The sequence below is a fragment of the Centroberyx affinis genome, unplaced genomic scaffold, assembly GCF_046629955.1.
Source record: "Centroberyx affinis isolate AG114_WGS23_722 - 3 ecotype Tasmania unplaced genomic scaffold, CSIRO-AGI_Caff_v1 ptg001198l_1, whole genome shotgun sequence".
NCBI classification, from domain to species: Eukaryota; Metazoa; Chordata; class Actinopteri; order Beryciformes; family Berycidae; genus Centroberyx; species Centroberyx affinis.
The window spans coordinates 567,111-583,664 of record NW_027279720.1 but is presented as its reverse complement, the minus strand read 5'-3'; the positions used below and the strand labels follow the sequence as shown (position 1 = coordinate 583,664).

The following is a 16,554-nucleotide window of genomic DNA, read 5'->3' as shown; positions in this document are numbered from 1 at the left end:
CACAATTGCTTGAGGCTCGGTTTACTGTATCAGAGGTACTGATGGTGACAAGAGGGGATGAAACGTTGAAAAGCAAGAAAGATGACGTAATATCATAGTTGGACACTGGACACTTTTTTCCCCGCACAAAAGCACCTTACACTCCCATGGGGGCTTACATTTTCAGGATGGGTGGCTCCAGTGGGAACCGGGTGGGTAGCGTATTACAAATTTGCATTCTGTTCTTTTGTTGTATAAATATTTTAACTAGAAAATAATTATATTCATGTAATTGGGAACCTAATCCAACACATTTTTTGAACAGACTGCAGGTGAGTGAGTGTTGTCTCCAGGGACTCTGTTACTGTGTACAATCCTGGAGCTTACCTGTTCTAGTCACAAGATGTGGATGATAATAGACCTGACACTTCCCGGGACAGAGGACAAAAAGCCCCTTCAAAAAACACTCCCTCACATGATGACAAGTCACCAAACTCCACCAAAACTTGTTGACAAAGGCGAGGTAGTCCACGTGCGACACCTGCTAGGCGTAAGTCCTTGGCCTCGGGGAGAGATCCGATCCGTTTAAGTCCCATCGAGAACAAGGCCTCGGGTGTTCAGAGAAGCACCCGCCGAGGCAAGCACGGATCAATAGGCCTGCCCCCCTTGAATGCCTTCGCTTTTCAGAGGAATCATAACGAGACACGGGCTGAATTATTTAGTGCTGCTCCCTGTTGTGCGACGGGTTTCATTTATGATCAAGCATGAATTTTGCATGGCTGCTGACATTTCAAAAATCCCCGCTATGGGGGAACTGTCAAGCTGCGCCGGGCAGGGACTCGGCCAGCAGACCTTCTGTTTCACCCGAGTCCTGCAGGACCAAGTCTGACACGGGGAGCTTTGAAAAGGGTGGCCCCTATCGCCATATCACTTTTCATAAAAACAAAATGCTTCACCTCCCCGCGATCTCTTGAACTTTTATTGTGCTGCTGAGCGCGACTCATGATCAGGTTAACATGAAATCCCTCCATGAAAGGTGGACAAATTCATTACCTTGGGTTGACACAGACACACTTTGTCTAGCTCCACCTGAGGAGTTAATCTCCTGGGCTCATCTACAGCATGAAGCCATGCATGTAATCAGCCAGCACTCAGGGTCAGTGTTGACAACAGCCAGCGGTGTTTGTTCACGTGTCGAACAAACACGCCTGTATTCAGGAGGTGGGAAAAACTGCATTCAGAGTTTCCCCTCTGTAGTCACTGGGGCCGGTTGACTGAAAAATGACACCTACCTATTTTTGGTATCAATATCATTTTTCAAGCATCAAAAGCCTTTGAAAGGCCTAGAAAAGGCTTAGAAAAGCTTGACAATGTTGGATTCTTATAATGGAATTTTTTCTACGAGCCTAATGACATTGTTAATTCACAAAACCAGTAGAGTGTAGTGTGGTTCTATAAAAAAAAAAGAAAAAAAAAGGGGCAAATCTCACACAAAAGATAATTTACTCCATTGCACAGTGAAAAGTGCTTTAAACAAAGAAAGAAAAAAAACAAAAAGATTTTTCGAATCAGTTTTTCGATTGAAGTATTGGAACCGGCGTTGGTATAAAAAACGTTTTGTAAGCACACCATGCCATGGGGTTATGGGATATTTTACCTCGTTGGACTTGAAGCTCTTTCCCTGCATGCCATGTTTCCAGAAGGCCAGGACGCTGTCCTGAAGGCACACTGTCACAGAAGAGAGGCGATGTGTCAGCACACAAAGGAAATCAAACATCATTCAAAGCAGTCACCGAATACGGCCAACTTAATTAACATGCACAATGAGTATGTGTAAGCACTATGCTATATAGGCTGAGTTTACACAAGAAGAATACAAGAAGCAAAATTGCTGGATTAATATTTCCACCAAATGCAGTGGTCCAGGCTTGTTGATCATATGATTATGTACAGTATTTTTTTAAATTTCCCTTTAAAAGGTAAGGGATTTCAGTTTTTCTGTTGTCAGGTCTCATTCTGCACACACAAACAGGATGTGTACAGTGGGTTCAGGCCAAACGGCACAGTCTTTATGCATACCCAAAATTGCTAGACTTGTCTGAAAGCTTACCAACAGATCCAATGCAGAAATCAAAGCTGAGCTCAGACGCCAGTTTTTTGTTAGACTTCAATTTGCCCTGGAGATTGACGATCTTCAAATTTTCTGGAGGAAACATGCAGAAGAGACTTTTAGAATGTTGTGGTAGAAGAAAATTTTTACATGTGGAGTTAACAAAAACTGAGACAGATTCTGTCCTGTTAAATATCAATGTCATTGGAATAGCAGCTTACTTGCTACCAACAACAACCAACAGCAACCGTCCTGACAACTACCAGGGATTGGGATATGATAAAGCTATATTAGAAACTCTGAGGTTGTACTTACGGTCCAAACACACCAACACTGTGTCTCTCTCCAGCTGGGTGACATGGATTGCATCCACCTGCTGATTGGCTGTGGGAAGACATGTCGAAACAGTCAAACCCCCTGCTCTGTAATGTCCCATGCAATGTACCCCTTTCTTTACGGTTTCTTTTATTATAACATCTTTACTGTTATTGTTCCTTTAAATAGATGGTATCCATCTCTCCGTCTAAGTACATGTGTGTGACTTACTTGCTCCCATCTCTGTGAACCAGGAGGAGCAGGAGTTGAGGTTGATGGTCTCGAAGCGGACCACCTGGCCTGGGTCGGTGCCCTTGCTGATGGCTACACACACCATGGGATACTCTTGCTCTGGGACCACCAGCATCTCAAACACCTTCAGCGGGCTGGGAAGAGGGAAGTCAAAGTGCTGCAGCAGGAGGAGAGGACAGACGACAGGGTTAGTGTCAGCAGGTGCTCTGACTGAAACATTAACATTAATGAGGCTTAGAAATTTATTTAATGTTGTTGTGTAAAACCAGTACAAGGTTCTATAGTGCTACAATTTTTGTAGCATATGCTTGTAAAATTTTCCTTCTTGTACAGCTAGATTTTAAAATTTAGCAGATGTGCTCCTTGGAAAGTACAGACTTGCAGTAAAAAAAAAACATGTAGGCCTATGAGGAAAATTGCTGGAGGAAAAATACTGGTCACTTTGAGCAAAATAACCAACTGACCTTGATGAGCATAAACCTCTGCATGGGCTCATACCACTGCAGCAGGACAATCCCAGACTGCAGCGCTCCACACAGGTACTTGTGGCCTGTATACGGGTTTCTCACTGTGAAGTAAAGAGGGGAAGGGGGGACAAGGTGAGTTGAACAGTTGATATCAGGGGCATGTGTTTAAAAAAAACTGAACTAGGACAAACTCACAATAATGAGAAAAATGAAAATTCAGAAGCAGAAAACCCATTCACTTTAATGCATAATATGAAAAGTGACAAAAAGGGGTACAGAACAAAAATGTTGCAGCAAAGCAAAGGAAGAAGTTTCTGCTGTCACTTTTATTTTTTTTTTAGTAGAAGGTAAGCGTAAACATGTTTGATTAGTGGGAGATGTTTCCTTAAGAAGACGACCATAGTGTATTGACACAGCTCACGGACCACTGATAGAGGAAAATAAAAAGATGCAAACAAACAGCGGTTGGGAAGGGAAGGCCACTCACCAATGCAGCATTTGTGACAGCCCTTTGTGTCCGGGATCTTCGTTGTCAAGGCAAACCTCCTGTGGAGAGAAAACAGTCAACTTGTGACCACAGTCTTAAAAGAGCTGATGACGTCTAGAATCAGGGAAGTAGGCCAGTGGTTCTCCATTTTCTTCCTTATTTTCCAGTTACTTGGTTGTTCCCCAGTTGTTCAAGTATTTGACGGTATACATGTAAAGCAGGGCGTTGCTGAAAAAGAGCATGCATGCATAGAAAACTTTCTACATGAGCCAAGACTCAGAGCAGGAAAACCAGGCCCGTTCATCTCACCTGGGTAAAATTCTGTCTGGGAAGCGGTGAGTCTGGAACTGAGCAGCCAGGCCGGGCTTCTTCAGCTGCTCAAACAGACCGATGAGATTGTGGGAGTACAGCTGGAAGGTTTTCCCTGGAGCAGTATATATGAAATCATCAGTTTAATGGGTCAACACATTTAACACATGTTGCATTTTTTTTTAACAGGGCTAAAATCCTGTCTCTTCTTCACTGTGTCCATAAGGCTGCAAAATTAGTTTAAAAAAAAAAAGAAAATTGCAATACTGACTATTCCTTAAGTATTTTCCATTATATGTTTGTGTTATTTGATCAAAGACAGTAGAAATAACACATTTAAATTTTGACAAACAGTAGCTTTATGGAGAAAAAAAAAGATTTAGATGATAAAGATGCAAATGACAAAGACAGAGAAATTTGGTAGACAATTTGGGCAAGATATAATTGAGGCAAAGTATGAAAATGTCATCATGTTAAACGTGAAAGACAAAGTAGACATAAAATAGAAGTACATCTTAAATATAATTGCTCAATTTGCCCAATAAAACCTGGAACCCTTGAAGCAGCTTTCATGTTTAGAAAGGTTAGATGTGAACAGAGGGTAAAAACAGGAGTGTGATGATGTGAAGCATGATTACCTTCTGATGAAGCCAGTTAGTAGAATATCAAATCAAGCCAGACGAGAGGAGGATGGACAGTGTCCAAGGGAAAAGGAGAAGAGAACAGAGGTTAAGTATACCGAGGGGTAAACTGCTAAAGGTAAAACCGAAAGTAGACCTCAGGCTTTGTAATCCCATACCAGCTGAGAAAAGGCTTTGGCTCTTAGGATAACTAACGTTAGACAGCTTGTAGCAGAAGCTTTGCATAATCAAATACTGAACTTGTAAACAGGCTTGGCTTTTAGTACAGCAAATTGTAGACAACTTGTATCCAAATATAAGAGGATTGCAGCTGTCGCACAATAAGTGGCAAAGCTTTTGCTCATCTGTCAAAACAGCCTATATTTGCTTTTGCAGCAAGCAGGTATCGTAACCTACGAATATCAATACATCTGAGTGGTTCTTCGGTGGAAGAACAGGCTTTAAAGACAGATGTGTCACTCATGAGTCACTGCGCTGCAAGGACAGAGCTTTTATTGAGGCTCTCCAATGCCAAACAAACAAACTGTTATTTTAGGGCCGCAGATATGGAGTGATTGTGTTGGCCTCAGGGGCAGCAAGATAACACAGACAAAGAAGCAGCAGGTTATGGCAGAGCCCAGTGAAGCAGGTGGCTGTGATAAGTCCGTCACTTACCTGATAAAGACATCAGGTTATTGTTGATAATGTAGAGCCATGTGCACTTCCTTGGGAACAGCTAAAGGGGGAATTCAACAAACGAGCTGGAGTCAGAATATAGTTAGGCATAAGTTCTCTGTGAAAGGGGGTGGGGGTAGGTGGAGGTGACAGACTATAGATTTGTCAATTGCAAATGTGGAAAAAAAAAATATGTTGGCCAGATCAAAATGGGGTGAATGATGAGTCTAGCTATTGAGTTTCTGCATTTACAAATTTACACTGATTCCTATGGGGCTGACTATAAATAAAACGTTTAACTTTAAAAAAGGTCTATCACATGCCTCATTTGAGCTACTGCCATTAAATTCTGTACACTGTAACAGACTTCAGACATAAAACATCCTCCAATAAGATTTTCCAGAGATAAAAATAACAACACAATGAAAATGTTTATTGTTGTCAATGATTGGCCCATAGGGGGCAGTATGTCATTCATAGGGGAAAAGTGTTCACTGCTTTCATTTTACTACCCTGTTTTAGAAAATTTGAAATAATTCAGCTGCAGAGGATAAACATTAATTATGTCTGTCAGCAAAAAATACAATTGTATATAGGTTGATTTCGGTCCATAGAAACCTTGTTGCTCTTACCTGCTCCATTGTGGCCTCATGTAGCTCATTAAGGTTCAGCGTATAGATGCCATCCTCCGTCCCAAAGATTAGGTATTGGTCTGGGCGAAAACACAAACAAAAACCGCCAAAGCATTGGTTTTACTAGAATATAATTCTATGCGTGTATGTGTGGTGCCCATTGCATGAAACTGTGTGTTTATGCTGTGTGTGTGCGCAGTGAGTGTGTGTTTTGAGTACAGAAGCTCTGCCGTTACCTTTGGTGTCTGGATGAATCCATGATGTGGCACAGTTGATCTTCAGTGGGCAGCCATCGAAAACCTTAGAGAAACAGGCTCCCATCTGCAAAGAAAGACAATCCAGATAAGCACAGCAAAGCCTCTGATTCGGCAAACTGCTAAAATGTCAGCCAGGGTTTATGAAGCTGGAGCTGAGCCTGGAGCTGAGCACATTGTTCATCAGACCACAGGAACCAGAAAGAGGAACAAGTTTTGTGGATCCCAAACGTCCCTGTTCAGCAGCAGTTAAGAGAAAGTTTAATAGCGTCCATGAAACCAGTCCACCAGGAATGAGTGAGGACTGTGAGGGACAAGACAGAAGATTCACTCACCAGTACTTTGGGAGTGGGTGGCAGGCCATTGATAGCTGGTTTCTAAGGAGAAACAAAAAACGCCCATTAGATACATGCAGAGCACATAGACAGAAACAAGCAATTATAGCAATTACATTAACTTGAGCTGGCTTATCAGTGTTAAAAACAGCTCTAACCTCAACAATGTGCCAAACAAAAAAACAATCTAAACTGTTATTTTGTTTTTTTGGTGTTCTTTCAAAGTCAATTAAATACTTAAAATATATGGATGCCAAATCCCCCTCTTTAACTGTCAGTGTCTGGACCCAACAAAGGAAAAACATCATACTTGAGGTTTCAGTGCTAGGTCAGCCAGTTACTTGGACACAGTCCACATATAAAATACAGGGTCTAAGACCACAGATGACATTTTCCTCCCACAACCCAATGAAGCTGAAGATGAGAAGTGTGGCTGGCTTGATTGGGACATATACTGCAAGTTCAATATGTTATGGAATGTCTTAAAACTCACAGGGAATTCCTTCTTCTCCTTCCGATGTGGTCGGTTGGGCGGCGGCTTGGGACTGCCTCCGTTCACACTGCCGTCCGAATCATTATCTGTTGATAAAGAGCAAGCAGAGGAGCATTACATTTCCAGCAGAAGTATCAATCATATTGTACAACATGAAGCATCTAAAGAAGAGACACATTTACATCGGGCTCCCTTACCTTCGCATTTAGATTTATTGGGAGCTTGGAAAAATAAAATAAATGCTCATTTAGAGAAATATACTTCATTCAAGAAAACAGAAACCAATATGAAAAGGTCCTTGCATGTAAATCTAGACACTACAGGGAGTTGAGAAGCACTGGGACTCACCAGGATCAGAGGCATGAGACAGAAGGCCAGGACTGCTGACGCTGGCAGAGAGGAAATCTGGGGACGAGTGCTCCTTGTGGCCCTGCTCAGGGGTGCTCTGTCTGCGAGCCGCCGCGCTGGGCCCGTTCTCCAAGTTGGGGAACCTCCGCACTGTCAGACACCTCTCATCGTTAAGGCCGAGCTCGTCTGACGAGCTGTTCAATCGTGGCTGAGAGGGGATGGGGGTGAAGGGAAAGTGTGAAAACAGTTTTATGTTGCACTAATTGTGAGAGAAACATAACATAATGGACAGTATGTGTTTCCCATGTTTTTATGCTGCACCTGAATTGCCCTTCGGGGACAAGAGATTTATTCAATTGAATTGAACTGAACATATGGCATTTGTTTATCCAAGTACCAACAGTGCATCCACTTCTAACATGGGTGACCTCTATGGGAATCAACCCCTAACCCTGGCAGTGTTAGTAATATGTTAAAAAGGCACATTTAAGAAACCTTTTTGAATAACTTTAGGTCTCACCTTCGGAGGCAGAGGAGGAGGAATTCCTGGCTTCAGGGTTGACCTGAAATGGACGTAATTGTTTTTAGAGAGATGTGGACTACAGCAATGAATGTTCAGGATGACATTTGAATGTGTAAACATTGCTTACAGCTCTACGTCTTCAAAGGCATCTTCCAGATGGGCGATGTGTCCCCTGAAGGAGGAAAACATGACACTCAGCAGGGAAAACAAGAGTCATCAGCGCCAAGGAGAGGTGTTTATGGACCAAATGTTTATGAACCGTCCCTTCCTTGGAGAGAAAGGGAGTATGAGTCAGGGGGGCAAGGGACAAGGGCGGTGATGTAGTGGTAAATAAAAGGGTGGGTCAACTAACTACTCCAGGTGGTAATCACTATATTTTTGTTTTAATTCAAGACCCTATACTTCTAACGAACATCTCTGAAGTCTGAAATTACTTTACGTTAATGCTTACTATGAGGTTATAGTAGTGTAAAGTTTTACATCAGTTTGAAATGGTGGCTGAACCACTTCAAAAACAGGGTAAACCGCTTACTCTCTATCTTTAGAGAGAGGATTCAAGCTTTTGGGATTATTCATAACTTTATTCTAAAGGTAGAGGATCAGATACATCCAGATTCTCATCGCAAATGCTCTCTTACAGGTGCACAAAAATTAGCATCGGGACCAAAAAGAGGTCAGCGGACAACCCTCAGAACTGTAAATGCCATCTGTTTAGCACTATAATAGCAGCAGACTATTCAGTAATGCATAAAACCAGACTTGAAGCAAAGCGCTCGCTAGATACCAAGTTCTTTGGATGGTGTTGACTATATTCACCTATTAAAACAGCAATAGACATTATCACAGCCCTGTGCATGCTGGTTTAAGCCTGCATGAAGAAATAATTTTATGTGAATACTACAGGTTGACATCAGCATCAAGTGCAAGGGCATTTTCCTGTCTCTTTTTCTAACCCACTGTCCCACCTGCCTTTCTAAGACTAAGCAAGCATGTACCCAGCATGAATGCACAGTCTGGGTCTACAGCTATATCACACCACACATGGCGAATGGAGGGGAGCCAGGGAGGGTTATTCATGAATATGGCGGGCATCGAACGTCCCTGCGAACAGCGCCAGGGCCCAGCGACTGCCAGCTCTGACACACACAACCAGCAGTGGAAGGGGGGGGGGGGGGTGGAGTGGATGGCGTACTACAGGATACACAGTGTTAGTGTTACCGTTGGAACAATTCATCCTCAACGCTTTTGAGAAGGCTCCTTGGAGGGACGAGACAAGAGAGAGAGAGAGAGAGACGGAAGAGGACAGAGAGGAGTGGAAGGAGAAACACAGTCAAAGCACACGGACAAGTGAAGAGGACCTAAAACAGGCTAAAGTGAGGTCATGCATTAGACAGGTTAGCTCCAGTGTAGAGTTAATGGAGCAGGTTAATCCTAGAGACAGTGAGTATAAAAAAAATAAAATGCTGTACTAGTAGTGTTCACACAAGAAATCACACATAAATACAAGCTCAAACATAGTACTTAAGACTAACTCTTTATAAGATGTCCTGTTTTTAATATGAGTCCACACTGAGGGAAATTCCTACCAATTTTTAGATCAACAGAGCAATAAAACTCGAATCATGTATCTGTCCCATCTCTGGAGATTTATTTTCATCAAACGATCCGTATGTATGTGCGTGTGTCACAGTTTTCCCACAATCTCATGAAGGACAGAATTCAGCCAGGTAAAGAAAAGGGGAGAAAATAAAGAAGGAACAGTTCCCATGACAACAGTTTCCATGGATTACCTGGTTGTTATTCCTCCCTCTGCAAAGGGACTCCAGGGGGAAGGGAAGTCATTCTCTTTACTCACATCCTGTGGAAAGTCACACACATGCACAAAATAAAATAAAAAAAAACAAAAAAAGGTGCATTCTTTAATTTCAGGGTATGAATGTTTTTTCCACATAGAGGTAAAATGATTTTTATACAGACAGAAAAAGGAATACTAGAGAAAAGCTGTATAAAATTATGAGGAGGATTTGCCTCAAATTGGACTAAAGATTATCACCATTTCAGAATGAGCCTCGGTTTCCTTCCGGAGTGGAGGTTCAAACTGGACCTTGTCGACTGTGAATGACAAAAATTGTGCTCAGTTATTTATTTTTTTTCCGACACACACCTTTGGCACTAGAGGGCATCAGTGCCCAAGATTTCAAGAAACACCAAGCCTTAGGAGTATCAGTACAAGCAGCCTAGGCTCTTACCATGAAACCATCACGTCACGTGAAAGACAGATCCATGGCTTGCATTACAGTGTAGCTGCCTTAGCTTGTCTGAGATTTTTACTGATTTATTATGCTATTATTTGAATATTTGGTCTGGAGGATGCATAGCTTACCAGAGACAAACACAGATCATACTTGACAATGACCAGAACCTTTCACTTTAGGAAAATATTGGTGAGAGGACAAGAATTAGAAATACATGATGGAACACAGATTCCTCTGAGTTTAGGTTTCAGGTCAAGTGCTGTCAAACAGTTGATCCAATAGAGGAGACTGGTTCAGTGTCTAGTATAAACATGATATGCTCCTGCTGAACTCTGCAAGGCAAAAGAAACCAACCAACCTGCCAATAAATACTCCCACATAATCAGCTTCCCATTTGTTTCATTAACAAAGGAAGTTTGTGTTTAGGAATTAGACCACAGACTTATTTCACAGTCATTTCTCTGCTTGAGGTATGCTGACAATGTGGGGGTACTGCAGCGCTTAAGGTGCTGATGAAAGTATGTTTGAGTCACACCCAGACTTACTGAAACCAACGCACAGCGCAAACATTTCAGAAAGTGAAATTAAGAAATTACTTACTTAAGTGGTGAGATGTACAGTGAAAAGACATCAATCTTTGCTTTCATTGTTAGTGTTCGACTAGTCAACTACAACTTGAGTTTATTTCAGTCAGTCTGACAGGAACCCGGACATCACAAATACCAAATCCGTTAACCACTGAAGCCAAAGCAGGTAGTCACCCCATGCAGCGGAACTAACCTTTTTAGTGTCACTTTATTATCAAACACAAATATTCTGTTATATGCTACCACATTATCCTATTTCTCAGGGACTCTTTGGGTGTGAGCTTGGGAAGTATGCATACACACACTGTCTCACTACACTGTCACTAACCTGGGTCCCCCCTGTGTCCCTCAGTGAAGCTAGGACTTGAGCATGGCCTTCCTTGGTCTGTCCCATTGTTTGCTTCATGTGGGGGGAAAGTCAAGACAAAACAGTGAGAAATATCAACAAAATCAAAGATACTCCAGTAGAAACCATCACAAAGACTAGTACAAACAGACGCACATATAACAAGCACACACTATGAAGGATGTACAGCTACAAATGAAAACAACAACTAATGTCCAACACAGACATTTATCCTACCACTGAACTATTACTACATCAAACCAGGCTAATTCAATTACCAACAGTCACAGCCTTCTGACAGGACAGTCACAACACAACACACCACACAACTTTATCTACAACTACTGAGTACAACACAAACACACAACTTACCTGAAGGGTTGTAAACAATATAAATACACATAATCTATTAAGCTGAATTCTCTGTGATTCTGTGCCAACAACTGTTGATTTAAAAACAAATTCCACAATAAACCTCAGCGCTTTCATTGACACTTTAGACAAGCTATTTTACAGAATTCATTGAGTAGAGAGTGAGGGACGGTTACTTGCTACTTAAAGACAACAAATGCTACACAGTGGCGTCGTAGACGGCACTACAGCCACTTTCTCTTCCGTGAATCCCCGGGCTATTTTTATACACGCTACCACATGCTGTGGCCTGGAACTGTGCCAGTGCTGCAGGATTAGTCGGATGACCCACAGACAGGCCGCTGGATCTCTATTGACCTAAACTGCTAGGGGCTGACGCACAAACCGACCAATGAAGGGACAGATTCAGAGCGGTGATGGGTCCTGGGAGGGGGCGGGACTTGCTAGATGTGACGGCTGTGGGCTTGTTGACAATCAGTGAGGGTAGAAATGGGCTGGTCACTTACAGTTTATCTCTGAGCGCGTCCTCTCAGCTCTCGCTTGTTTGTTGGTGGAGCGGATGGTGTGTCTGACTGCAGAGAGGGGCTGGAAGAAAGAGTGGAAGAGAGAAATTAAAAGATTTAAAAGAAATTGATCTGTGCTGTGGTAGCAGCACTTGACATGACAAGTTTAGAACAGGTTAAAGTATTTTTATCACATTATACAACACTGAAGTAGCCTTGAGTCATTTGGCAGAATTACTCCTTGTGTCTTTCAAAAAGATCTGTGGCAACAAAATCTGAAGCACGTATGTCAAATTAAAGTAGAACCCAGAGCTACTTCTTGTACAACGTGTATGCATCATCACATTACTATGCAGCCCAGAGGCTGTCTGTATAAAACAAGCTCCGTTCCTTGCAGTCAATAGCCTTCACGGTTTTTTTCATTCATCATGGCCAAGACAGTGCTACTGCTGTCAGGGGGAGAACAGCACAATGGTCTTTTAAAGGCGCTGGTACCACCTCTTTGGCTGCCACATAAATGTGATGTTGATGCCAGTTGGAATAATAATGTAGAGGGAGAAAATCAAGAGAGGGGGAAGGGAAGGGGAGAGAATAGTTTCAGGGGAACGTGAGAACACACTGGGCTGAAGCACTTCAGCAGCCCAGCTCAACTTTCATCTTTTATTGCCAAGTTTCTGAAAACACATGCTATGCTAATATTTGCATTCACCGCTGATGCAGAGGCCGTGGGGTACGTGTTTGCATAGAGCTCTTTCTTGATACAATGTTTGCTAGTATCATATTTGACTGGGACAATTGTTTTTTAATTGCTTCGTTTTTTTTATTGAGTTTTCCTGCAACATGACAATGAAAAAGAAAAACATCAACATCAACAAGCGGGCTACATATTTCTCAGATCTAGGTATGTACTCCTAATATTATTTATATTCATATTTTTGATGACTTATTTGCTGGCTGTGTAGACGGCCCATTAGTCTCCAATTCTTAAGTATAGGTCAATTTTTTCTGGTGTTATTTTTACACGTATACCTAATGGAATGGGACATTACCTCGAGGTCGTCGTCGTCCACCTCACTGTAATGCTGGTGGTTGTCTGGGTTGTTCATCTTATCCAGGAGGTCGACAGCGAGCCTCCTCGTCAAACCGGCCTGGGCCACATACACATGCTGCAGGAAATACAGCAGGGTTATAACTTGAGAATTGTGTTTATTATAAAGTGTTTATTTATATCAACAGTCTGACATCCCTAATCTGACATAATGTGACATTCATGCAAACTAGGTGTAAAACTTTGACATCCCTGGAGAAAGGGAGATCAGAGGCCTAGTTTCACTGACAGACTCATTAAAGCCACCGTCTTAATCAACGGGATCCTGGACCATTACACTGAGGCAACTATCCCCAGAGACATGCACTGTGTTAATGATGATAAAAATGAAATTATCTTTCAATTTAACAATAGAACTGTTTATTAAGAACTGTGTTTGACTAGTAGTTCGTGTAGTTTGACTGAGGCCTGCAAATGAAACCGAAATGATGAAACTAAACTCTAGTTTCCTCTAAATGATGAGGCAGATTAGCTTTTTGTAACTTGTAACTTACTGATAAATAAGTAATAAAAGGTTTTTGAGCAATATTTTTGGACCTGACCCAACAGCTAGAAATTCAGCAAAACCTGGCATAAGCCTATTGGGCCAAGTCAGGTCCTGCTGTACTTAGGCAGAATGTCTAGCTCTACTTGTTTGTCTTCAGGATTCAGAAATGATAATTTGATTAAATTGGCACAATAAGCAAAAAATGCAGCAATGCAATTCTAATAGCAGTTACTAATTACTGGAATTACTTTGTTTATAAATGAAACTAAGCAGATTAAACTGCAAATAAAGACTAGATACAGACAGAACATTTGAGAATTTGCTAGCACGCACATTTGAATAGGTTCTGGTCAGGAATTGCAATGAGTTGCAATTGCAAGATCCTACCATATTTCTAAGACAGAAATTTGATTTATTACTGATAGAAGCTTTTCCGCAGTGGGCCTCTTCTTTGGGTTCTTTGTCAGAGACACTTTGACAAAGTTATGGAAGGCCGTGGACCTGGGGGAGGAGATAACCTTGTTTTAATACAGTGATCATTAATACTATCTTCCAAGAGCAAAATATGCAGTACCATACCGGCAATCCTAGAATAGCAGACTGAAACTCTTGCAGCACTCACCACTTGGTTTTGTCTTTTAGCTTGGGAGGCTGAAAGCTGCTCTTCGACATCAAAAACAAGGCCCTAAGGGGAAAAAACATATATTCAGTCTTAAAACTTAGAGTGCAAGAGGAGAATATGCTGAAGTTCCTAGAATGAGAGTAAGTGATCAATAGTAAGGAATGCAAAGGCCTGTAACCCCGCACCCAGATATTCCTGTATCCCTAGTATGTCCATGTTATGACAAAGAACTTCTAATTATAGCCTGAGCATATTTTCCAATAAAACAGGACAGCCATTCAAGTAATCAAAGGACCTGATGAAACATTAGAGGAACACAAAAGCAGGAAGTCAGCCTAAGAATCGTCTGAGGAAGCGCCGATTCATCGTGTCTGAGGAAAGTGAACCGTACCTCATTGGGTGCAGGTCAAACATGGGCGGCTGCAGCTCGGCCAGCTCAATGGACGTGATCCCGACTGCCCAGATATCACACAGCTGGTTGTAGCCCCCGTTCTTCTCCACTGCTGCTACTTCTGGGGCCATCCTACACAAATTAAGGACAAGGATTCAGTGACTCTTCAAAAATATGAGTGAAAAGTTTGTTAGGGAGGTAGTAAAAACATGGCTGGTTCAACCAATAAAACTACTAATAATGGGATACTTTGTTGATCCCTGCAGGAGGCCACTAGCTAGCTACTATTAGGTAAAATAAAGTGATACAATACAACAGGCAGTTGATTGCAAGATGTCCTTGTGTCTGGTTGCAAGTACTTCATCAGTGGCGCTCTGAATAAGACTAACCCTTAACTGAATAGTAGTATTATCACAAGTATTATCCCGAAAAGAATAAAAAAAAACATGGTTCCTGAATCAATTCAAAGCCTTTCAAAGACCCACTGGCTCATTCCATGAGGGTGAAAGACTCACCAATAAGGTGTTCCAATGAAGGACTTCCTTTTGGCAATGGTGGCAGTTATTTTGGCCGCAACTCCAAAATCAGCTGCAACAAGGAGTGACAGGGCTTTTCAGATTATGTAATCCACACACAAGGCTGAAAGCTGCGAAAGAGTTCAAATCCTTAGAATTAAGACGCCGTAGAGCAGCTTACCTAACTTCACATCGCCGTTGTCTGTTAGAAGTATGTTGGCACCCTGTTCAGAAAAACAAGAAAACAAAAATCACATTGCCCTACTTGGTATTCAGTTCACAAAGGCATCAATAAGAGGCCTGTGGCTTGCATCAGCAAGGTAATATGCTTTGAAAATGCTAACAATTTACAGAGCAGAAATGTGTATTTAATTTAGAGAGGGACAAAAACATTCAGAGCATGACTGGCATTTAAGTATCATGAGACCAATAAGGCTTATTGAATTACTGTTATGCTTTGTTGTGTGCCGAATAGATTCATCCCCTTCAAGGGTGGTAATACATTAGGCAATTCTTTTGGGCAAGGCATGTGGGCAATACTCTGAGCAACAGGCAACACAGTGAGACAGTTTAAAATAGATATTTTCTGACAATAAGATGTTCTTGTCTAGTTAAAGCATTAATTGCTCTGGTACTGTTACTGATTTGAGTTGCCCATAAAGTTGCTCCATGTATCATGTATCACTGCTTTTTGACAGTTCCACTGACAGTGTTTCTGTTGGCCGTGACTGACAGTCTGTCTGCTGGCATCCTGCGGTGAGAGCAGAGGAAACAGGAAGTGCTCACTGTGTAGAGCTGAGTAAAGATAATAGGCCCAGCCCTGACCTTCTGTGATAACACGAGACACTGAGGCTACAGTCTATGTGAATACGCCAGGCATGATCAACTGCGGCTCAACCTCAAAATTGTTGCCAGTGACGCCATTGGTCACATGCTTCCGTGTGAGCACGTCCCCGGCCACCCTTTTCCTCTGACTTCAGTTTACACCTCTGCAGCTCCACTGCATCAGAGCAAAGCCAGACCTCTGGACTGCTTTGAAGCCAACAGTGACAATTATGGTGACATTAATTGTTTCAGGGTTGTGCCACTGTTTCTCCTTTCTGTTTGTCTCATGCTTTTCATTTCGTTTTTTTATCTGCTGTTCTCTTTCTCTCGTATTTTCTAAGATTATATGAAATGTCTTTATTGTTAATCTGTCTCTGTGTATAAGAGATCCCTATTCTCAATGTGACTAACCTGGTTAAATTATGGTTAAATGAAAAAATAAAAATAACAAATTGGAAAGATGTGGTACCTTGATGTCACGGTGCATCTTGCCCTTGGTGTGCAGATATCCCAAACCCTGTGAATAACATGATTGTGTTCTGTCATGGATTCATTTAAAACTGTAAACTTTGAAATATTCGTTCAAAATACGAGGTGCAATTACCTGTAAGGTCTCTCTGCAGACATAGGCTATCTGAAGCTCTGAGAGAGGGCCCGTCACTATAAAAACAAACACACACACGCACACACACACAGTTTCATTTCATGTATCCAAGGTCAGGATTATTCAAAGTAATTCAGCCT

General features: G+C 41.9%; 1 protein-coding gene across 2 annotated transcripts in view; it reads right to left on the bottom strand.

Moving 5' to 3' along the window:
- map4k5 (mitogen-activated protein kinase kinase kinase kinase 5) overlaps positions 1 to 16,554 on the bottom strand; it is a 31,511-nt gene that overhangs the window by 3,221 nt on the left and 11,736 nt on the right. The window contains exons 6-32 of one of the 2 annotated variants that reach the window (XM_071524436.1): positions 16,415 to 16,470; positions 16,280 to 16,327; positions 15,167 to 15,209; positions 14,986 to 15,058; positions 14,471 to 14,602; positions 14,080 to 14,142; positions 13,877 to 13,958; positions 12,912 to 13,028; positions 11,866 to 11,944; positions 10,970 to 11,041; positions 9,853 to 9,911; positions 9,590 to 9,657; positions 7,927 to 7,971; positions 7,797 to 7,839; positions 7,277 to 7,484; positions 6,929 to 7,014; positions 6,436 to 6,477; positions 6,083 to 6,167; positions 5,847 to 5,926; positions 5,215 to 5,275; positions 3,920 to 4,034; positions 3,611 to 3,669; positions 3,121 to 3,224; positions 2,636 to 2,813; positions 2,405 to 2,473; positions 2,090 to 2,182; positions 1,637 to 1,707 (exon numbers count right to left, since the gene is read on the bottom strand). In XM_071524436.1, coding sequence (XP_071380537.1) covers positions 1,637 to 1,707; positions 2,090 to 2,182; positions 2,405 to 2,473; positions 2,636 to 2,813; positions 3,121 to 3,224; positions 3,611 to 3,669; positions 3,920 to 4,034; positions 5,215 to 5,275; positions 5,847 to 5,926; positions 6,083 to 6,167; positions 6,436 to 6,477; positions 6,929 to 7,014; positions 7,277 to 7,484; positions 7,797 to 7,839; positions 7,927 to 7,971; positions 9,590 to 9,657; positions 9,853 to 9,911; positions 10,970 to 11,041; positions 11,866 to 11,944; positions 12,912 to 13,028; positions 13,877 to 13,958; positions 14,080 to 14,142; positions 14,471 to 14,602; positions 14,986 to 15,058; positions 15,167 to 15,209; positions 16,280 to 16,327; positions 16,415 to 16,470 — 2,231 coding nt within the window. The remainder of the gene's footprint in view (positions 1 to 1,636; positions 1,708 to 2,089; positions 2,183 to 2,404; positions 2,474 to 2,635; positions 2,814 to 3,120; positions 3,225 to 3,610; positions 3,670 to 3,919; positions 4,035 to 5,214; positions 5,276 to 5,846; positions 5,927 to 6,082; positions 6,168 to 6,435; positions 6,478 to 6,928; positions 7,015 to 7,276; positions 7,485 to 7,796; positions 7,840 to 7,926; positions 7,972 to 9,589; positions 9,658 to 9,852; positions 9,912 to 10,969; positions 11,042 to 11,865; positions 11,945 to 12,911; positions 13,029 to 13,876; positions 13,959 to 14,079; positions 14,143 to 14,470; positions 14,603 to 14,985; positions 15,059 to 15,166; positions 15,210 to 16,279; positions 16,328 to 16,414; positions 16,471 to 16,554) is intronic. The other variant, XM_071524438.1, reaches the window with a different exon arrangement.